Raw genomic sequence first — 22,972 nt, forward strand, 5'->3', positions numbered from 1 at the left:
CCCCCCCGCCCTCCCCGTGCGGGCAACCTGCCAGCCCCCCAGACGGTCCGTACGGACCGTCTGGGGGGCTGGCAGGTTGCCCGCACGGGGAGGGCGGCAACCGGAGGCCCTGAGGGGGGGGGCAACTCGTTTCGAGGCGGGTTCACGGGAGGTGAAACCGAGGTTTGGGGAAGGAGGCGGGGGGGCGGGGGGGGGGAAGAGAAGGGGGGCGGCAGCGCGCGCCGGGGTGGGGGGGGGGGAGCGCGGCGCCCCGCCATTGGTCCAAAGTAGGTCAGCCCGCGCGCGCTCACGTGACGGCCCTCGCGCGGTTTGGCCCCGCCCTCCCCCGGTCCGCGTGACGGCGGCGGCGGCGGCTGAGGGGGTGGTTGTGGCCGTGGGCACCGAGGGAGGAGACACCCCCCCCCCCCCCCCCCCCCCCCCAGGCCCCGCCGTTACTTCATCCCCGGGGGTGCCGAGGTCAGCCCCGCGCGGAGGGGGGGGTGTCGGGGTGTCGCCAACAATCATAGAATGGTTTGGGGAGGGAAGGGACCTTAAAGATCATCCAGTTCCACCCCCCTGCCCTGGGCAGGGACACCTGCCAGCAGCCCAGGTTGCTCCAAGCCCCGTCCAGCCTGGCCTTGAACCCCTCCAGGGATGGGGCAGCCACAGCTTCTCTGGGCAACCTGGGCCAGGGGCTCACCACCCTCACAGCGAAGAATTTCTTTCTAATATCCAATCTAAATCTCCCCTCTTTCAGTTTAAAACCGTTATCCCTCGTCCTGTCGCTCTGCTCCCTGATAATGAGTCACGCCCCATCTCTCCTGTACCCTTCAGGGACTGGAAGAGGCTCTAAGGTCTCCCCGAAGCCTTCCTTCTCCAGGCCAAACACCCCCACGTCTCTCAGCCTGTCCTTGCAGCAGAGGGGCTCCAGCCCTCTGAGCATCTCCAAGGCCTCTTCTGGACACTCTCCAACAAGCCCATGCCCTTCTGATGTTGAGGGCTCCAGAGCTGGATGCAGCACTGCAGGTGGGGGTCTCACAAGAGAGTGCACTCACGAGAGTATATTAACTCATGTATACTTGGTTTGAAAAAAATAGGATTCTTGGGCCATATCACTGATCAAATTTCTGTGATGAAAACACCAGGGGCAGAAACACAAACATTGGCTGAGATATTTTTTTTAATGGGGGACCAATCAAGATGTTTTCTATTAAAAAAAGCCCTAAGTAGCTGGCATAGTCCTTTATAAGCCATAAAATAAACATTTTCTGTGTGAATGCTAAGCTAAGAATACATGCCAACAAATGGTATTTTGGCTGGAAAATGCAGGAATCCAGTTAGCGTTATCACTAGCTCTGGTTTGGTTGCGTTGGCCTTACCTGAGTGCAGCGCGTGGGGTCAGACAGTGGTCAAAATAGCGTGAAGGAATTAGGGACCAGCTTTGGAAAACTGTAGCCAGTAAAAATTGTTAACTCCTAGGTGCACACACCACTCCTGCTCAGAACCATGTGGTGTCCTGACAGCCGTGCAACTTCGTCTACAAGCTATGCCACCTGCCTGTGCGGCAAGGTTGGAGTTAAATTATGGCCCCTCTCGTGAGACAGAAGCCAACAGCTCGAGCACCACACTCAGGTACTTTTCTCAGCTTTTCTGGCTTGTCCATGTATTGGGAAGATTTGTTTCAGCTTTCTCACCCAGGAAATTCCCAGCTCCTGCACGTTGGGAATGCAGGGTGTGTAGTTGTATGTGATCCTCAGTGCCTGTGCCTTCACCTTGTGCCATGCTTGCACAGATCTAAACACAATATATCCTATTGAATGGCAAGTAGTGAAACACAATTTTCTGTTGCAGAGAAAATGCTCTTTCTTTTGGTCAAGTATATTTTGTCTGCAATGGTCAACAATCATAAGAATGAAAGTAGTTGCACTCAACTTGAGCTTTCGTTACACCCCTAACTAATCTCGTTTGTTACTGGTGTTTCCCAATATCCCCATTAGTTTTACATCTTCTGTTTACTCTTCCTTCTTGCTTGCCAAATGTCCTACATGTATCCTTTCTTTCTTTTCTTTATACTGCATAGAAAACACATTCTGTACCACATCTGCATGAGGACGGCCAATCGTTGCCCTAATCTTTATGTCACCCACTCTGTACATCTGTAATTAAAGGTTTCCAGTAACTAGCAATTTGTCCATCTGAAGCAATGCTGGTATGTGTACAATCATTTAATAATCTAGTGCTTTTTTGTTGTTGTTAGTTGACTTAAAAAATACCGTGGTGCTGCTACCACATTCCTGCTCGAAGGCCCCCAGGTTGTGAACCCCGCCATGTCTGTGGCATTTGAAGGTTCTTCCATAAGCCCTGTGCCAGGAATATGTTGATGTTACCCTGCCTCTGGTTCTGAAGGGCCCAATGAACCATTGCCACTCTTCAGGTTTTGGTTCTGCCAGCACAATTTTATTGATTTGAATGTATTTTGGACTTCAATTAGTTGCTTGGTTTAGTGGGATCGTTTGACCCGATGCTAGTCAGCACACAAAATGATAGACAGATACGTAAGGGGAGAACATAACAGTTCAAGGCAGCCTTCTGTTCCTCAGACAGCTTTTATTTCTAAATACTGGGCACTCCAATTAAAAGTTTATGCACATAATTTACCTTTATTTGCTTATAGTGAGTATTTATGATTATTTATATTTGCTAATGGTAAAAGAACTGACTTTTGAAGAAAGAGTAACAACTAAATACGAATGGTGAAGCTTTGCAAAATGCCATCCTAAAAAAAAGTCAAGAAGCAAGGAGATACAAATGCCTACAGGCACCTGACGGGTGGCAGTTACTACAGCAAGACCACACTAAGGGTAGAGCTCGGTGCCTGAGAGTGGCTGAAGGCCTAAGCAGGTAGAAAGTCAACTGTACTTGCGACAAGGATCTTTGCAAGTAGAGAGGAAAGCCCCTTCAGACAGAAAACTGGGACAAGATAGCGGGAACCCTGCTAATGGTGACAGCTCTCTCACCCTGGTTTATCTTGGTAACTGCTGAGAGAAGCAATCTGCTTACCGAAATGAGACGTACGAAAGATTCGTGTGGCTCCAGAACTACAGGTTTGTAAGCCAAATAACCGTTTCCCTCAGCAATGGATAAAAATATCATCCTCCTTGCCCCCTTCGGGGTGCCAGGGCAGTTCTCGGGTGGGATCCCCTGCCATGTCCCCCTCAGCCCACGGTGCTCCCCACTGGGCTGGGCGTGATCCGCCGCCCCTCACACAGCGGTAGGGGCCGGCTCCCTCAGGCCGCCGCGGCCAGGGGTCCCTGCCTCCCTGAGGAGTCCCCACTCCCCTGAGGGATACCCGCTGGCCGCGCTTCCCTCAGGGGTGCCCACTCCCCCCGCTCCACTCAGGGGTTCCCGCCGGCCCCGCTCCCCGCTGCCCTTGCGCTCGGATGCACCGCGCGAGGTCAAACATTCAAACTCATTAACATTCCTCCCGGTTACCGGGGAGACGGCTCCCGGCCGCGGCCTCGCCAGGCACGGCTCCCCGCAGGCGGGGGTTGCTGCGCGGCCGCGCTCCCCGCCGGGTCCCCGCGGACCGGCCGGCCCTCCCCCCCCCCCCGGGCCCCCCCTGGGCCCCCCCTCCTCCCCGCCGCGGCCGGGTAACGGCCGCCGCGCGTGCCGGTTGGGGAGGGGGCGAGGGGCGGGGCGGGGCGAGGGGGGGCGGGGCCGCCTGCCGCGCCGCCCGCGCCAATGGCGGTGCCGAGCCGCGCCTGACGTCAGCGCCGGCAGCGCTTGCACATGGGCGCGCGGCCGGGGCGCGCGGCGCAGAGCGGGCGGCGGGAGCGGCGGAGCTGCGCGGCCGAGCGGCCTCTCCCGCGCCCCTGCTCCGGCCTCCAGGTGCCCCTCGCCAGCGGGGCTCGGCTCCTGCGTCCGACTCACCGCGCTTCGTAGCGGCGCCGCCGCCGCCGCGAGAGGAAGGGGGAAGGAACCGCTTGCCGCGCAGCTGCCCCGAGGAAAAGCCCACCATGTCGCGGCCGCTCCCGCTGAACCCCACCTTCCTACCTCCCACCTACGGGGTGCTGAAGTCCCTGCTGGAAAACCCGCTCAAGCTGCCGCTCGCTCACGAAGACGGTGAGGCTTTCCCCGGGCAAGCCCGCGCGCCCCCGACCCCCCGGAGCCGGCTCTGCCCCCCGCGGGTCCCATCACGGCCCGTCCCGGCCCGGTGAGGGCAGGCGCCCCGAAATGGCGGCCCCCGTCCTGCTGTCACCTTAGGGACCGCTGCCTCGCTTTCCCTTTTTCCCTCCCTCCACGCCCCCCCACCCCGAGGCGATTAACGGGGCGATTTCGGTGAGGGTATTAGGCGGTGAGCTACGGGCTCCGTCGGCCGGATCTAACGGAAGGCGCTCGGTTTTTTCGCCGCCGCGGGGACGGCTCCGGCCGCCTGGAAAAATTAAATTAAAGGGCGCGATGTGCCTGGGGCGAAGTGTTGGGTTGAGGGGGGGGTGGCGGGGACACCCACGCCTCCGCCCGGCCTGAGCCGGGGTCCCGCCGCAGCCTCCCCTCGGGGCGGCTCCTCATGAACCGCCCTCCGTGAAACCTGCCCCGGTCACTGCACGGCCCTTTAGCAGTAGAAAGTTTCAACTTTTATGGGAAGCTGAGGTAGCGCGGGTATAACTGCACCGTGTATTTCTAATCAATCAAATGCACGTTAAAAAAAAACCCAACCAAAACCCTGGGGAAGGTCTTGCAGAGCCAAGGCGCTTTGTGTCCTCAGCTTTCCAAGTTTTATTGTGAAGCGACTCACAGGATTTCACGGGGGTTGTTGCGTGTGGTTAAAAAGAAAATGTTAAGAAGGCACGGCAGTTGACAGGTAGCTTTATTGGTTAAGATTCTTGCAAAACTTATAGAGAAAACAGATGTTTCCCTTCAAAAATGTGTGTTGAAATCACTGGATGTATTAGGAGTGAGTAGGAAGCATCATTTTAACTTCTTTTTTTGCTTTGCTTCTATTTTTGAATTTTTCCATAGCTCTTCTACACATCAAAGTAGTTTTTCTGCCACGCTTCACTGTTTTTCTAAGTTACTAGCTGCCAACAATGTTAAGTACTGGATTTGAGGACTACTTTCCTTGTGAAAGGACTAGCAAGACTGGGACTTCATAAGTATGGGAGGATAATAAAATACAGGGATGTTAGGTTAAGACTGCTCTCAACAGAACACATAACATCTCCCAGTTTGCTTCCACTAAAATACTGGCTTTTAAGTCTGAGTACTTATTGAAGCTGACATTCAAAGCCATGCATGTAGTGGAATTGTTAACTAAAAATAGAGGAAAATCTTAAAAACGCGGTTGGATCCAGGAAAGGTGCTCAGTTGGCATGACCCTTCAAAGCTCTACAAAATGGACTGTATCAAAGGGTTATTTTTATGAAGGGACTATTCATTGCTTACAACTGAGAGTGCAGAAGAAATAACTGAAGTAGTAGTACCTGTTATTTTAATTGCTCAGCTCTTATATCTTTATTATGTGTTTTGTTTAAGCATTCGGTAAAGAAAAAGACAAAGAAAAGAAGTTAGACGATGACAGCACCAGTACCACAGTCCCTCAGTCAGCTTTCTTGGGCCCAACATTATGGGACAAGACACTGCCATACGATGGAGACACTTTCCAGTTGGAATACATGGACCTGGAAGAATTCCTCTCAGAAAATGGCATTCCACCCAGCCCAAACCAGCACGAGCATAGCCCACACCAGTCAGGTCTCCAGCAAGCTACCTCAGCATCACCTTCTGTCATGGACCTCAGCAGCAGGGCTTCTACTTCAGTCCATCCAGGCATGGTGTCGCAGAACTGCATGCAGAGCCCAGTCAGACCAGGTAAATCATCCCTAAGAACTTCCTATGGATTTTGGCATGAGCCCTCCTCCCCACCGTAAATCACCGCTTCTCCCGATATGGTTGACAGGCAGCTTGGAGAGGGCCAATATGATTCAAGTCACTCATGCTCCAAAAAAATAAAAATAATAGCTCTAGGTGTTGCTAAGTTGCTCCACAGGGATTTTTGTGTAAATTATGTAAGGAAACTGTAGGAATTCCAAGGAAACTTGCCTATCTTCTTTTCTTTGTTGACAGCCTAGCTATTAGCAAGTAAAAAGACCTCGAACAGAATAGTAATGCATAGATGCCGAGGTGTTAAATGAACAGGGAGAAGGACTGTGAAAGAGAATATTCCTTTGGCCGATATTTGATGTGAGAACACAAGAGTGGGCCTGTGTTGAAACATAAAGACAATATTTCCTGTTCGAAATTTTGGCCATAATCTTTTTCTCTACTGGGCAAAGTAAAACTTGCCACAGTACATGGGGCAGGAACTAAATTTTGGAGCTGCATTGCAATCTTGCTTAAATTAGCATAGACTGAGTGTAACTGACCTGAGTTGATAAATTGTATCTATAGTCACGTTAAGCTGTAGGCAAAGAAAACATCATGGAGTCCAAGTTCTGATTGTAATGCATGATTCAAACCCATTTGATGTCAGTGGAAGTCTTCTATTAGTTTATTAGCACTTGAAATCATCCCTTTAGAGACACTAGTCTGAATCCAGAATAACTGATCTGGCTTGACACCAGCATGGCTGAGATCATGGTCAGGGGAATAGTGTCAACATTGAAGTTTGGAAAACATGGAACTGTGCATTTTTTTTCTTAAAAAAAATAATAAAAAGACCAAGGGTAACTTATTTATTGTGCTCTTCTGCTCACACAAGATTTGGTAGAGCAAAGTGTGCTCTTGGGAGCAGGAAACCACTCCTCTCCCTTCTGCTTGATCGTTTGCCATGCTCAGCGTGCGAAGTCATTGTCAGAATCATCTGATAAGGAGGCAAAATAAATAAATAGAAGGACAAAAGTTGTGGAGCAGGATGAAATAGAAAAGTCTTACAAGCCTGCAACATTCCTTTCTCATTAAAAAGAAAGAAAACACCCCTCAAAAGACCCCAAACCTGTCAACAGACTCCTTGGCCCTAATTCAGAAGTGTGTGTTTAGTTGTGGATTTGATTTACTTTGTGTGGATTTGACTTTGTTTTGTATTTCAGTTTCAAGGCATTTCATAGTGAACTACTAACTTATAAGGGCTTCCAAAGTTAAAATATATTTGGACTCGGCAAGAGCAGAAAAAACCCTTGCTTTTTTTGAGCCAGTTTTTAAAAATAGTGCATATATGCTATACCACTTTCTGTCACATATGCACATGTAAAATTAAAAGCAGATAATCTGTCCTCATTCTTTTTTTCAGAGGAGCCTGGTTATGAGCCAGACTTTTAACGATCACCTGTCAGAACTTATTTGTAATCAGCTGTACACATGACTTTTCAACTCATTGATTTTTTTTTTTTTTGAGATTTTCCTGAGCTCTTTGCAGCTCAGGGTTACAAACTTTTCTCACTAGAAATTCTGTACACTTTTTTTTTACTGTTGTAAAAGAAGTCATGTCTCTTGGTGTAGGATAAAACATCTAAATTTGCAGGTATTTTTTCCCCGTGCCGTCTTGCTTTAAGAATAGTACCATTTTTTTTGTTAAATGCGGTTTTTTTGAAAGGTAACTCATTCAATTTCCTAAAATATTTTCTTCCTCCCCATTACAATTAACTGTAATCTGTTTATCATCAGGTTGTTGAAATGTTTATGTGCTGTCATGTAAAAATCTTACTTTGACAATCCGTTTTGAAGAGAAGATCATCTTGGAGTTTAGCATTTGAGCAAGTCTTAAAATAAGACAGTATATATTTTAAAAGACAGATTTTTAGTAAAACTGAGCATTTATGGTTGTCATAAAAGTGCCAAGGCAAACGTGCTGCTTTGAAACATGAAAGTTAGTCAGGAGGTAAATGTCAAAATCATTATAATGGAGCCTTTTGGTTAATATATCTTAAGACTTCTAAAATATGTTTTTTAAACTGTCACATGAAGAAAGGGGTTTTTTTAATTGGTGTGATCTACCGTGCCAGTGTGCATGGCTGTTGTAATTTGTATTACTGTAATAAACCCAAGAACAAGTAGTATAAAGTATACAATTTCAATAAAAATTAATTCCACATGATCTTACTATTTTTAGGAAAATGGAATTTTTCAGGTGATAGTAATTCTTCTAAAAATATTTTGGTGTTGTAGCCTCTGAATTTTGTCTTACGATGGAAGCCTATGCTGAAGGAAGGGTCAAATCCTGCAGGGCTTATGTCCCTACTTTAAACGGCTCCGCAGCTTTTAGCATCAGCATTATCGCGTGCAGTTGGTCAGAACTCCTGTACCTGCATGCTCTGAGTACGGGGAAGGATGTGCACATGCACGTGGAACACCGAATGTGACTTATGTGCGTACATGGTGTATCTCGGACATAGAGAGTCTGTAGCAGAGTGGCATAAGAAGATTTAATTTTTGTGCGTGTGTTGAAATACAAGCCTTATCTGTCTTTAGAAGCTAATGGTATTGCCCAAATATGTATTTTATACCATCTCTGGAAATCTGCACTGGGATTCACTGAGAAGTGTCATCAGACTCAGCAAAGCTGATCTGACCCTGATGGTAAACATGACATTACAGAATTCTCACTGGTTTTACTTTTTTTCTTAAAGGTAAAAAAATAAAACAACAAAAATGTTCCTTATAAATTTAACTTAATTCTGTATTTCCAGCTTGTATGTTCTGGCTGATGGAAAAAATGTTTAGGCTCCGCAGTTTCTCTGTACTGTAGCAAAGAAAGCAAGCAAGCACCTACTTTCCCATAAATCCCTGTTCAGGGAATATACCTATAGCAAATACTGGTTCTCTTTTTGAAGAGGAGGGACATAGGGTAATGGGTGTTGCAAGATTACAATGTGATGTATTTCTTTTTCACAGTACTGATTTTGTTAATAAAAATTGTATTTTCATTTATTTTACATTGCAGACCACCATTCACTGTAATGTGTAGACACGTTGGAAACTTTTTTTTTTCTCTCCCTGTATTGGATGCTGGTTAGTTGGTTGAAATCTGTAGTCTCCCTCAGAAAAACAGATTTTTACAAAGCTAGCTTCTACAGTAACCCACTACTGCAAACACACTTTCTTTGTTCTTAATCTGTTGCAGACCTTGTGATGTCTTTTACCATTTTTTTTTTTGGTGGAACGTAAATATCCATTTAACTGCGTAGTACTTTAAGGAAATTGGGAGTATTTTTAGCTGTTTGTATGTAAAGGGAGGTTCGTATTTTGCAGGTAACTTGGTGGTGGTTACTTTTACCTGTCTCTCTTCCCTGCGTAGCCCTGACTTGAGTGAATGGGGCAGCTACTGTAAAGGGTTTGAATGGAGTGAATTAGGGTTCAGAAGCATCGGCTGAGTGTGGTGGAAGACCCTAATTAGAAGGTTTGGGGGATTTTTGTGGTTTAGATCTGAGTTTTCTCTTTGCCCTCAGAGCCTTGGATGTAGGGCTGTGTCATGGGGATGCTGCTGACGCTGTGATAACCCATGTATTGTTACTGCCCTGCTCCTGAAGGAGAGTAGAGCTGTCGGAGGCTTTGAAAACCTCCCTCATTCTTTGTGTTCCTATGACAGTGGTTTTCAGTCTGTGTTGCCTGGATGGCTGGGTGCCTTAGACTACTTGCAAAGATCTGCCAAAGATTATTTAAGGAAAGAAAAAGAGAAAACCAAGCTTTGTAATCTGCTGCAGAAATGCACCTAGGCGCAGTATCTGCAAGTCTTCACTTTCAGTTTAAAAAAAAAGACTTAGGGGTATATTAATCAAAACTGAGAACTGTTTCCATTTGAAGTGTACTTACACATCCCACCCCCCCAAGAACACAAAGATTTTATCAAATGCCATGTTTTATTTATTCAGCCAAGATATTTCATCTGGAGCGCGGTATCCATTACCTTTTACTTCTTATATATATACTGAACTGTAGTGATTGACGCTAGGCGTGATTGGGTGGTTTTCGGCATTTTCTTTTTAACTCTTGTTTGTGATAGGCACAGCAGCCAACTGGGAGAGGTTTGTTCTTGCTCCATCCAGCCTCTCGACTGCATGCTGGGGATGACTCGCTGAAGGGGGCAGCCCACAAAAGGGTGTGTGTGCACAACACTCCCTTTATTGCAGTCTTCCTTCCCCTGTGTTTCTTAACGTGACCTCCTCTTCCAACACAGCCTTTGTAGTGTGAAGAGCAGCATTCCCAGCAGCCAGCTTGTATGTGGAATCCTCTACTAAGCTTTAATCATTGTTTACAAGGAGTTACTAGGTGCTGCATGAGCCACAGTGTGAGCCCCCTCTCTTAGAGTCTACCTCCAGCACCAAGAGGAGCTGGGAATCTCCTGACCTTTGTTCTCCCACGTGACAACATGGGAATGACCGGCTAAACCGTCAGGCAGGCTGGTACCGAGAGCTGCTCTTCACATTGACTCTCACGTGAGGCTCTGGATGGCTGTTGCCTGCATGACCATGTGCTTTAGGCACGTGGCAGTCCCCTGTGCAGTCTGCTCAGCATGGCTTTTGCTAGAGCAGCAGGCACGCACGGCTGTGTGCTCCTGCCATTACCAGCCCATGCCGAAATTGCAGTGAAATGGAAAAGCTTCGCTCCGGACTGCCACGGCAAGGGAAATGCAATATGCAGACAAGCCTCAGAAAACTGCTTTCTGGATCAAAGGAAGATGCAAAATATATTCAGGCAAATATTAAAAATAGCCTGTCACATGATAACAGGGGAAAAAACTGCTGAACGCACAAGCCTTGTTAATGCTAGAAGCAAGAACACTGTGTCTCCTTCAAGAGATCTAATTTTAATATTCACAGTTAAATGTTGATTATTGGTTAAATAATTGCTTGACTGCATGAAAGAACTTGAAGTTAATTCAGAGTTCAAACAATAAACAGCATGAAATGTCTTGGGGTTTACACTATACTTTTAAAATATACCTGGCCTGCCTCTTCAGTTCTCATCGTGAATAGTGTTTTCCACACTGATAGAGCTACTTAGGCAAGTAAGGGCTATCCAGCGTTAGGAAAAGGATACACAGAGGGAAGAAGTAGTGTTTTCTGTCCCCTTAGGAAGACGTTTCAAGGATGTCTGAGTGTCAAACTTGTTGCAATTACCTAGAAAAAGTACGTCTTTCTCAAGAGTTGTGTTTCCCATCTCAAAGTGTGTTAGGAGAGTGTTTGATTGAATGATTCTTTGGTGCAATGATTTGATTTTTAAGAAGCGAGTACACCCTGGAGTCTTTCAGAAAACAATATGTTATAGTTAAGTGAGAAGACCTCATCAGGAGATGTATACGAAGAAGACATTGATATTATCTGATTAGATGAAGGTACTAGGAAACACATTGAACTGTTCAATCTCTACATGTTTATACGACAGCAGATTGGCAATTGTGGGAACTAGCAGTGGCCAGATTCTGCCCAATTAATCTCAGCAATGAGTACTTTCCTCCTCATGCGGTCTGGCTGATTTCAGTATTGCTCAGCAGGCAAGCTGCTTGTTGACTGCTCTCCATCAGCTCCTAGGTGGAGCTGCAAAATGTCACCATTCACTCCCTTGTCATTCATCTTTCTGGATTTTTTTTTTGTTTTTTAAGGGGGGGTAACAGCTCTTCGTGTGCCAGTTGAGTTTTCTCAGGATGAAAGAACACAGTCATCATCGGTAAAGAGGACTTCAAAGCATTACGAAATCAGAAGCTTTGTTGGCGGGCAGTACACTATGGAGCTATTTAGTATTTATATCACACAAACATGATCATAAGTTTCCTTTTTTTAAAGCCTTACTTTCATAACAAATAAAATATATTTTCAATATTTTGTCTGAATTCCACAGAAGACTGATGATCAGTAAAGAGTATTTCAAATCAGTTTCATTCAAGAAAATCTGTGGTTTGATCTCTTCTACATGAAGTAGATAATGAAAGCTCTGGAAAAAATATCTACTTAAACCTCAAATCTGTTCCATTTAATGAGTTAGTACAGAAAATGAATGTAAAATGCACAACTGTGTCAAAATTAATGCATGATAAACAGATTTTGTAGCTTGTATCACCATTTATTTTTTTTTAAATGAACAAATGCTATTAAAGCAGCTGTCTATTTATCGCAAAGCTGAATTTGGTCCTGGGAGCTTCAGAGCTAATGAGGGGAGAGCTGACACAGGTAGGTAAGGCAGCACGTGTTGCAACTTTTTTTTTTTTCTTTTCTTTTCTGCTGGGGCTCTTCGTAGCGCTTCAGCTTTACATAACTGAGGTACTGTCCATCAAGTTTTAAACTAATACGAGTTACTGTTCAACCTCTCACACTTCTGAGATGCTTGAAGCTGTTGTACAGTTACGCTTCCCTGTCCCGTTCTCTGAACTAAGTCTTGCCAGGGCTAAATTTGGCCCAGATTTTCATTGTACGCCATCCAACACCGTTGCTTAGCTTCTCTGATGTGGCATGCCCTTGCTTCAGGGGTCTCTGCTCAACTTTGAGAGAAACAGCTTTAGCTCTTCATCTTACTGGTATATTCTCTTGCTCATATTATTTGCCATTTAGTGAGAACAGGCATTGAGGATCTTGAAGCTCTTTGCTCGTGTTTTCATGTATGGCCATTTGTGGGAGGAAATAAAAAAAATCCAAATTACATTAGGGTCCTATAAAACTCAGATCCTTATTAACTGGAACACAAATCTAGATTATAACTGAAACAAAACTTGACAGGAGCCCACAGATGGATGTATTAGCATGCATTTACTACAAGCAGATGCTAGAGTGAGCTACAGCAATAATTCATCTGTAACAAAATGTCATTCTTAGATATGTAGGTGTATAAGTGGAGAGGCAAAAATACATAGTTTGTAAAAGACTTGTTGAGGATGGAGAATGGTTTTAAAAAAAAGAAGAGAGTTCTTTTCCAATTAGCCTTAGGGAGCTCAGCTTGCTATAAATTCTTTGTTCTGGAACATGGCTGTGGACAATAGGTCAAAGATTAAGTAATTCATTACAGAACTGGTCGGTACTCCTGAATTTAATAAACAAATGAATGAACAGGGTTCTCCATCCACAGCATGATCCATTACTTTGTGTGGCAATGATTGGATCTTAAACTTTTTTAAAAACGCTTGTAAGGCTCCCCACTTACTTAATTCATGTGTGCGGATGTTGCTATATTTGAGGCGAGCTGCTAACTTAGCAATAATGATACAAATGAAAGCACTCAAAACAAAAATTAAATGCGGTCTTGCTAGTAACTGCTTATAACTTGAGATTCTAAGGAGGTGAGGAAGGAAATTGTAGATTGCATTTTGAATAACTGAAGGAATGATAACGTGAAACTTCTAAACACAAAATACTCCTGCAGAACTCTGTTTGACAGCGCAATCAATATTTTTAGCACAGCGAGATTACTGAAATAACAGCACTAAACCTTCTTGTAGAAGATTGCGTTACTCAAGGCTGCAGAATGTAAAACACAGGCTCAAAGTGAGAGGGCTGCATTGAAACAGAGGAGGTGACTTAAAACAATTTAGTCACTTTTACAAACTCTCCATTTCAACATTTGGAAATGAGTCCTACTCCAGCACGCAGTCTGGCTTAGAAAACAGCCACGCACTGAGCTTCTAACGCTTATTAAGTAGGAGCTAAGCACTGAAAAACAAATCATGTTCCTCATCAGAACAGAGAGGGTTAAACTGACTTAGTTTGACGAACCCTGCAGCAATCAGACATACCACTGTTCCTTCTTTCTTTGTGCTCCATAGTGGAAATATAGATGTTACTGACGTCTGTAATCCCTGCAGCTGCGGCCCCTCATTGCAGCATGGGGCGTTTGGCCGCTTTATGTGTGTAACTCTTGAAGCTCTGTTGCTTGCTGCGATAGATGAGTGTTGGGGTATTTTTTTTTGCCTCGTTTGCTATGAAAACAAACCATGTGCAGTCATGCTAGGTATGTGTGGCCTCTTGCATATTCCTGCTTCATGCTTTTTGAGTATATTGGCTGATTTTAACTAAATGTGGTGAGAAAGCTGTGGTTCTGAAAGAATAATTACGTTGCTAAAATTTCATTAAAATAGATGAGTGGATAGGGTGGGAATATGTTACTGAGCAGGAAGAGCTGTAATGTAAATGTGCATTTTCTACATCAGTGAATTTACATAAGACCTTTAAAATGCCTGATCTATGTGAAATGCTTCTGGGAAAGCTGACACCTTTCTGGACACCATGAGATGTCAATTCACTTTAAGAAATGAATCTGCAAGAAACCAGGTTTAATTGGTTTAGCATGTGTTGAGGTGGAGTGTCACAAACTTTTCTCCACCATTGTTCTCCCTTTAAAATCCTCAACTTCTGGCATCTTGTGATTATATGAGACTCTAAGGTTTTATTTAAAAAGAGAAGTTAGAAAACCAGCTATAAAGTTTGTAGGGAAGATCTCGAAAGCACTGAATCTAGGCAATGGAACAATCTTCATCCTCTCCAAAGTCGAGCACAATTATTTTGCCTAAAAATTTTCTGAACTTTTACACAACCTTGCTATATCCAGTTCCTCTTGCGCAGCAGAAGTCCCCCAGCTCCGCTGCCCTGCTTGAAACTACCTTGCAGTCAGCCAGCTTCAAATGTGAGGCCTGTTATCTTATCACAATTATTACAGTATCACATGTGGGCAGGTGTCCAAGTGACCTTGTGTATGCGTCTTGCCATTCATTCTTTACCGCGCGCTTCGGCCGGGGCGCCGGGCACAAAGCTGCCTTTTGCAGTTCACTCTCATCGACAAAACTTTCCACTCTGCCAGAGGGGTCTGGGGCAGAGGTGGGTTAGAAGTGAATGAGAAACAGGGGAGAGCGAGAGTGGGCTAAAAATGTTGAGGGATCAAAGAGGAAAAGTAGGTCGTGGCAGGGTATGTGTGTTGGGAGGAGGACTGGGGGGAGCACAAGCCAGGGGAAGATTTGTTTTCCTATTGGCTTTTCAAAGTTGTGCAATTTAAGAATTGGATTAACCTGATATGACTTTGTTTTTCTGCCAGATTAGATATGTTGAGTTTCTTGGCATTGTGAGTTGTACAGTACATTGTGTGCTGTAAATATGGGTGTGTCGGGATAAAGCTGTAATGACACAACATGCTCACAGTATAATGCAGCGCTGCTGGGTGGACTCCCCTGCTCCCTCAGTGTCCCATTGCCTCTACCCCTGAACGCACATGCTCGTTATGGCATTTAGAGATTTGTTAGAACCCCTCTACTTTCCTACGTTCCGTTTCCAGCACAGCATCAAGATATTTCGATACCCTTTGTGGTAAGGTAACACCTGTCTGAGGCCTGAAAGTCCATTTGGTCTGCCACTGGCTTATGCTATATGAAGTGTCTTTAAAGAAAAAAAAAAGCTGTATGAAAAGACACTCAAGAGTTCCTTCCTGTTCTCTCAGTATTCAGTTGGAGAAAGTTTATTGGGAAATGTTGTGATTTTTTTTTTTTTTTTTTTGCTTTGCGTTTCTTTTTTTTTAAGCTGTGTCTAAAACATTGTCTTGAGATTAACTTTGGAAGAGTGAAAAATCAGATAGAGATCTGAAATAACTGCAAGTGCTGAGCTCACTGCTGTTTGAAGTACACAACAGCGGCGTATGAATGTTAAAGTAAAATTTTCACAGCAGTATATATTTGCGCAATGGGGTGGTTTTTTGTGTTACATACATCCTGACATAATTTAATTTGGTGTATCCATTTTGTATGCTGGGCTAGCCCCACGGAGTAGCCCAATTCTCCTTGCTTACTGCAGGGTGAGGGTGGAGTAATGACTGATCTCCAGCTGAGGCAGTGCAACTAGGCAGAGAAAGAACCACAGCCCGCTTGAGATGGGTGATCACTGCTCTGAGGACTAGCAAAGAGTGTGCAAACTTCAGGGAGTGAAACTACAAATACCTTAGGGCCCCGTCATTTAATTGCCTCTCCTGACTTCCAGACTTCTGCGGGGACCGCAGCTACCCAAGCAGGTTAGTCACAAGAGACTGACGATAGTATGGCCTTTGTCACCAACTGCCTAGGGGCCTGCCCTCTATCAGTACGTGTACATTGAAAAATGAGGAATTAATTCCCCCGCCTGTAGTCAGGATTATTTCTGTTGGAAGAGAAGAGCATAACAGATAAGGTTAATAAGTAAGATATGAGGACTGTGTCATGTTCCTTAGCCACGTGTTGTTCCAGTGTCTTACTCTTAATTCACATAGGCAAAAACCAGGCGGCTTGCTCATTCGATGAGGTGGTAGTAGTCTGGTGATTGAGGCATTTTTTGAGAGCAACACAAATTGAGTAAAATGGAGCAGGAGGTTGACCTTGTGAACACCTGCATCATTCAACTCTATACTTAAATGAGAGAATTAGGAAAGAGTGCAGCATATTTAAAGTTAACCTGCATATCAGCCTTTTGAGGAGGTTAAACCACAAGCCTTCAGTTACAAATGTTGGGCAGCTGTGGTTTGGGTGTCTGCTTGAAACACCTTAGCCATTGGTGTCTTGATGCTTAAAAAAATCAGGGCATGGATTGTCTAGACTCTGAGACCTGATGTTCATGCATCTGTAATCACGTGTCCGCTCCTGGGACGGCTGATCTTTCTGGTGGACTGGAGTCATCACCAGGTTTAAGAAACAGTTTCCTGAACTCTCTTATCTGTTCAATTTTCTCAGTGCGACAGGGTTGAAGTCATTGTTGAAAATTGTGGTAGTCTCTGTCTGGAAGCTGTTCTGAACACGTGAAAAGAAATCATTAGCCAAATAGAAGGAAAGGACTGGAGGTGTAATTGTCAACTCGTGTGTGTCTCTGATTTCATCAGCTGCTGCATGTGTCTAGGTTATCAATTAATTTCTGTTAGAAAGTAAACAAATCTCACTTTTCTTATTTACTCTCATGACTGTTTCATCCGGGTTTCTCTTATCTGTAGCAGGGATGTACTTCTGAGGCCTGGCATTTGGAGGCTTGTCTTTCTGCTTCCACATGTAACATGCTCTCACGAGTCACGTGCACCTCTAAAGCTGGCCAGGGATGCTGTTTGTCTCTTCCTAAGTCAGTTATTTAAAAACATTATTATCACTACTATGAAAATGTACTAACTTATCATCAGGGCAGCTTTTATCCTATTAGACCCTGTGTGTTTTTCGGATTGAATCCTTCGGCCAAATTCTATCTCGCTTCATGAATGTTTCTCTGTGTTCAGCAGTGCTACTTGGTGTGGCTATTTAAGTAGGGTCAGCAAAATCTGAACCACAGGGGATGGAAACCACCATTAGATTCATACCCTTCCTGTCCTGGGACACATCCTGAGAGGCCTAGGTACCTCTGATTCTCCTGAGTATGGAATTTGAGAAGTCATTCAGCATTTTGCATTTTTGAGCACCTGATGGGAAGCTTTCTTAATCCTCTACAATGAAGAATTTACCGTGCTTTTTTCCCAATCAGGTCCTTTTAGGGTCTGCGTCCTTGAAGTCCCTGACGGTGCGTAACTCCTGTCAAAATCCAGGCGGATGCCCAGTGCTCAGCACCCTTGCCGAATACGCTCAGCCCTATGAGCCCGGTTAACACCTCGTGAAAATACAGCACTGGCAACATTAACGTTTAAGGAAAGCCCTTTACTAATTTTTTTGCTGCCCTTCAGTTTATAGCCTGTGGCTTGTTGTTTCCCACTTTCTCACGTTTTCCCAAAGCCGCTGGTGTGTACAGTCTGAAGATCACATTTAACCAACACAAGGAAATCAGCTTGGCCCGACGAGCTTCTTTATCACGTGGCTGAGAATGTGTTCACTCTGTTCTGCCAGACTATGGCTAGCTGAGCAAAATACAGTGAAGCTCTGGGCTTCTGGCCAAGCTTTTATTTCAGTTTGGAGCTTACAGCCACATATTTGCTATTTGGCAGGACATCCACTGGGGTATATTTGGATAGTAATCTAGCATTGTTTTGCTGCTTTTTTCTTCTCTCTCTTTTTTTTTTTTTTTTTTTTCTTTTTAGTGCACACAGATAGCATAATCCTAACACTTACTTTGGCCGGTCTATACAAGATTTCTCAGTGTGCACCGTTATGTATGTGCACTCAGAACTTGCAGCCATGACCTTTGATAAATATAAGTCACAGCAATTAACTTTCTTTTATTGAAAAATTCTGGATGTCCTACTCTTTGCCCCCTATGTGCCGATAACAGAGCTATGTTGTTACTCTTTCCAAGATCAAAAGCTTTGCTAGGGTTTGATTGAAGTCCAATTATGGAAGGAAGTAGCTGTGCTGGAGCTCTGAAAATAGCAATAATTGTTAAAATAATAAAGTGTGTCCTTGTGTGTCTTTATAATCTTTAAAACTTCTTTTGGGGGGAAGGGGGTGGCTTTCCTCTAGTTTTAAAATGAAAATATTAGCAAATGTCTTGGGAAAACAGGAGTATGCTGTTAGAAGAACAAGTATCCCTCTCTGGATTTCGTACTTCAGTTCTATTCTCCACCCCAAGCTTGCCTTCCTCTGAAGCTGTTTGCATGCAGCCTGACTCATGCAGGAAAATAAAGCTGGATTTGATTTTTAACTGTATGGGAGGCTTTGGGTTTGGGGGGATAAAGGCTTTATGATGCAAACTCATTTATTTCTCTGTGAAACAAAAATGGGTTTTTCAAAATGCAGTGTGTTTTGGAAAGTTGGCTCTGGGTTTGAAACCCCAACATCTCTAAGGGCACCCTTGTATGAAAAAATAGTACAAAAAGACATAGTGCTTGGGGAGGGGGTACAAAACATGACTGCAAGCAGTAGTGTTTGCGGAGCAGTTCCCGTTACGTTGTGAAGGGACATCTCATGAAATGGGGGGTGGTGGTGGTTGGTTTTGTATGGATAGTGCTGAGCCTGGAAGTCTGTTTTATGGTAACTTTATCAGATGCTTCGACCTGTTTCTGAGCAGATGAATACTGGCAAAAACTGAAATACTTTTCCCCAAATCTGTATGTTATCCTTTAGGGTATAATTTTACAGTTGCCATCTCTTAGTCTCTCCTGCATCCTCAGAGAGAAGAGAACCCAGGAGAAAGAGCCCCAAGGTGAGACTCCGGCTGGTGTCGACTGACAGAGCTTCAGGAAGGGAGAGCTTGGTTCTTGATGTTAAAACTCAGCATGTATAAAGGTCCATTTATCAGTTGCAGTGTTTAGTTCTTTGAAGGTGAATAAATAGAAATGAAGATGATAATATGGACAGTGCTAAGTAAATCTTTTCCAATATTTTGCAGTGATTGCTATAGATGCTGCTTTGGTGTTTATACGGTTGTGACTGGTTTGAATTTATAGCAAGATTTTACCAGGGTTTGTCTTATCTTTTTTTTTCTTTTTTTAAACTCACGTGCTTGCACACACATCTGATAAAGGACAAGATAATCCCTTTGTGAAAATCAACTGTACTTTTTAGTCAACTGGACTCAAAATCACTAATTACTAGAGTAAAATCTTTGCATTATAGATAAATGGTATCAAGTAATAAGCCCAGAGGATTGTACAGATCCAGTGAAGCCCTTTGACTTGTCACATGAACCTTCAGAACTAGAATTTTCTTAGCCCCTTAAATTACTAGGACAGAACCTGTTACTTATTCCTTTGAATCTTACTGTCATGCTCTCTCTGTTGCAGTGAGAATTATTTAGTCTTTCTTCATTCACTTAAACATTTTTTAAATCATCTGTTTATTCTGACCATAAGACAGTTTTATATATATAACATCTATAAAATATTCCGCCTAAAATAGTTCAGTTCCCTGCTTTTTCTGGCTTTGGATGGATCTTTGGAATACAAACGGCTTCACTGCCTTCTGGAAATTTTAGTTGTCAAAACCGACCTTAGTGAGGGTACCCTGTTGGTCGGCTTAAAGCAGCTTTAACTGCTCTCAGAAACAGCCTTGCCTGATCTCTAGGAGCTGCTGAAACTCATCAAGCAGGTTCCTGCTAACTGATTATCCAGTTAAGCAGAAAGAGGAAAGGTGTTTCTCTTGCTTGTTTTCAATTTGCGAAGTTTAACCCGTTTTTCCCCAGCCTTCAGTAATTGCGGACGTTCTACCGCTGAAATAACAGCAGTGGGAGTAAGAAGGAGGAGGGTCAGAAGGGATCTCTGATCTTTGTGTTAGTGTGTATCCCTCAAGTGCGTAGTCACACAGTTCCCAGATAAGTCTAGAGCACTCTGATTCTTAGCTATGAGTCCTACCCAGTGTCCCTCACCCACCTTATTGTCTTTTATTTTAACAAAATCTTTAAAAAAAAAAAATTTCCTCCTCTAACCAAACCCCTCCCCATCCCAAACTCCATAATGAATTGCTGCCAGGGCAAATTTGTTGATTCCCAAACACTCCTACTGTGTCTTGGTTGGAAGACTTAAATTACTTGCATAATAAGTGATGTGGATAATATAAAAAAGCTCTTTCTAGTAGAGCTCTGGTTTCCACTGCATATTATAAGAATAAATAAATGTTCAGATGATACCAGACAGCTGGGTTGTCCGCATCCGACTTTTACATTGATTTTTAAGACAGGACATGTGCATGACTGTTTTAATGGCTATCAATACCAGATGTGTCTGTGTGGAGTTCAGAGAGATTGTCAAGTGACAGTGCAGTTGTCAAACAAATAATCTTGCTCATGATTACTGGAAGTAGTAAATGAGTGGGTGGGACAAGGTGAAAAGATATTCTCAATTCCAGGAGAGAACAAGAGGATTAAGTGACTTTTCTGACTGCTGTAATAAATAATAGCTTGTGAATACTTTTCTTTTTTCTTTCCTACTACCTGCCTAAGGAATCCATTCCATGAGCAGCAAAATCTCCATGGGTTCTCTGATGTGTAACGAGGCTCCTGCAGCCTTCCTCCAGCCGGGGAGTTAAGAGCTGCTTTCATTTACGTTGGTTTCACAAAGCTTGTTAGTAATAGATGTCCATACCTCTGCCAAATTTGTTTGAAATTGGCCAACAGTTTCAGAAATTGTTGGGAGGAGGCTAGACAGATACGTGCACAGCACAGTTGAACAAAACTCATTTCTCTAGGAAATTAGGCTAAGGACTGTCAGGTAGTGGGGCACTGAAATGAAGCTTGCAAAGGCAGTGAAAGAACTGAAAGGCCACTTGGTATCTTAATTGTGTGCATAGGCTTTAAGCAGGTACACGAGATACAGCTCTTGCCCACAGCTTAGATCCGTGTAGGCAGATTTCCATCTGCCCAGGACCTGTCTTGGTAGAAGCGAAGTATAATTTGGTGACTGCATTGATTGCTTTGAAAGTGACTGGAAATGCTTACGAAGAAGATATAAATACTTACCAGCTTAGGCCGTGGCAGAGCTTGATCGGGTGGTCTGAGCTGTGCTAGCAGCTGAGTGGTCTGCGCAGTAACCTTTGACTATAGATAGGGCTTTCTCTAGTTCCCTGAGTAGCCTGAGGGTGTAACCGAATATTTACTACTGTTCCACTTTTTTTTTTTTAAAGGAGGATCTGTGAGTGTATGAGTTGGAATGCATGTTAATAACAAAAATTTAATAGAGCCCTTCCGTCATCAGGATTTTATTGAGTTTTGCTTGTACGCTGAGTCCTCAAAGACCTTATCCAGGCAGTAAATGGAGGCAGAGGAGATAGTGCTAAGTTCTTGGGTTTACTGAGCAAGGGAGCTGCATAGCCTGGTGGCCACCTCATCCCTAGCAGCTAGGGCAAACCTGAAACGGGTAAAGATGCGCTGAGACTTCTGCTTCAGCAGATGCTCTGCCAGGCTGGGGTTAAGCAGGTGAGGTGCGCAAGTTGCACAGCGTATTGTGTGCAGTGGATGGGCAGCATCATCTAAGCTGGGTGTGAATTGTGTGGAATGTATGTACATAAATGGCCTGGGCACGAGGAAGCAGGATGTTTTCACCCGTAAAAAGATGAGTTACTTCTGGTGAAGTGCACCAGAACACAGGGTTAGCTTCTGTAGGAAAAACACATTAAAGGTGGCACGAAGCATCTTTATCATGAGACCAGCTCTTACTTTATTTCTGAACCTCTGGAGCACCATAAATCTGGTCAGTGCCGCTTCTGCATTTGTAAAAGGAGAACAAATAAAAATGTTCTGTAAGCTTTGCGACATTTTTAGAAAGTATCGTTTATATGGCACAGCTCCATTTTGTGTAATTTTTTATATCCAAAATATAGAGGGCTTTAGAATAGAAGAAGAAAAGCTGCATATCTGAGTTTAAGATAAAATAAGATGATCTCTGTGACAGAGACAGCTGAAATGATGTGATATGACAGTTGCTGTAGCAACACCACCTACTTCATGAAAATCAGAGTTAACAGGAGTGTAAAAGGTAAAGCCCACATAATTTTCCAAGCCTATGAATTGTTGCTGCCCTCAGCTTGCCGTGCTTTCCAACTCTCCAGTGCTTCTCCTTTCATTTGGGCACAGATACACCTTTTGCTGCATGGCCGACTCCTGCAGACCCGATCCTGTATTCAGCAGGGGCTGGCGGTGGGAGTTGCGCAGGGGCAGTGAAGCCTGCAGTGTCTGTGCCTACAGGTGACCCGGCGAATAAGAGGAAAACAACACGAAGGATTACGTCGTGTCCCATCCTCTCCCAAAATCTTTGAACAGTAAAATACTATATACTGTCTCATAGGTATCCCGTGTAGAGAACGGAATGACCACCATTGCGAAAGGGAAGCCAGACCAGTCAATTTACTTCTGTGGGAATCTGCTTTTAGTAAAGCACTGTTATATTTAAAATAAATTGTAAGCATTGTAAAGATTGAAGTTGTCAGAGATTAAGTACGTTGGCACTTTACCCCCTCCCGAATAAACCCAAAATAGTGGTGTTGTGTACCTTGCCTCTGAAAGCAAGAAAAAGCATTGCTTTTAATGAGACCAGTGTTGAGCTGGTTGGCTGGCTGCTGGGAAGCGCCGAGTACAACGTAAAGGGCTTTGCTCCCGGGCGGGCAGAGACTTCTACAACATGTACTGTATTCAAAGGGGGCAGAAGGGTCTCTGTTAAAGAAATGTTTCAG

General features: G+C 44.3%; 1 protein-coding gene and 1 long non-coding RNA gene across 3 annotated transcripts in view; both read left to right on the forward strand.

The window, feature by feature from the left end:
* The first annotated feature begins 332 nt into the window (after nt 1–332).
* LOC141751102 (uncharacterized) lies at nt 333–2,631 on the forward strand. The gene is made up of 4 exons (XR_012589863.1): nt 333–456; nt 814–1,005; nt 1,459–1,611; nt 2,060–2,631. It is a non-coding gene; the product is annotated as an uncharacterized LOC141751102 (long non-coding RNA).
* Nucleotides 2,632–3,754: 1,123 nt separating this feature from the next.
* HLF (HLF transcription factor, PAR bZIP family member) overlaps nt 3,755–22,972 on the forward strand; it is a 35,104-nt gene continuing 15,886 nt past the window's right edge. Inside the window, exons 1-2 of one of the 2 annotated variants that reach the window (XM_074607400.1) lie at nt 3,755–4,101; nt 5,512–5,847. In XM_074607400.1, coding sequence (XP_074463501.1) covers nt 3,996–4,101; nt 5,512–5,847 — 442 coding nt within the window. In that variant the 5' untranslated portion in view covers nt 3,755–3,995. The remainder of the gene's footprint in view (nt 4,102–5,511; nt 5,848–22,972) is intronic. The other variant, XM_074607401.1, reaches the window with a different exon arrangement.

Source organism: Larus michahellis, chromosome 14 (genome assembly GCF_964199755.1).
Source record: "Larus michahellis chromosome 14, bLarMic1.1, whole genome shotgun sequence".
NCBI classification, from domain to species: Eukaryota; Metazoa; Chordata; class Aves; order Charadriiformes; family Laridae; genus Larus; species Larus michahellis.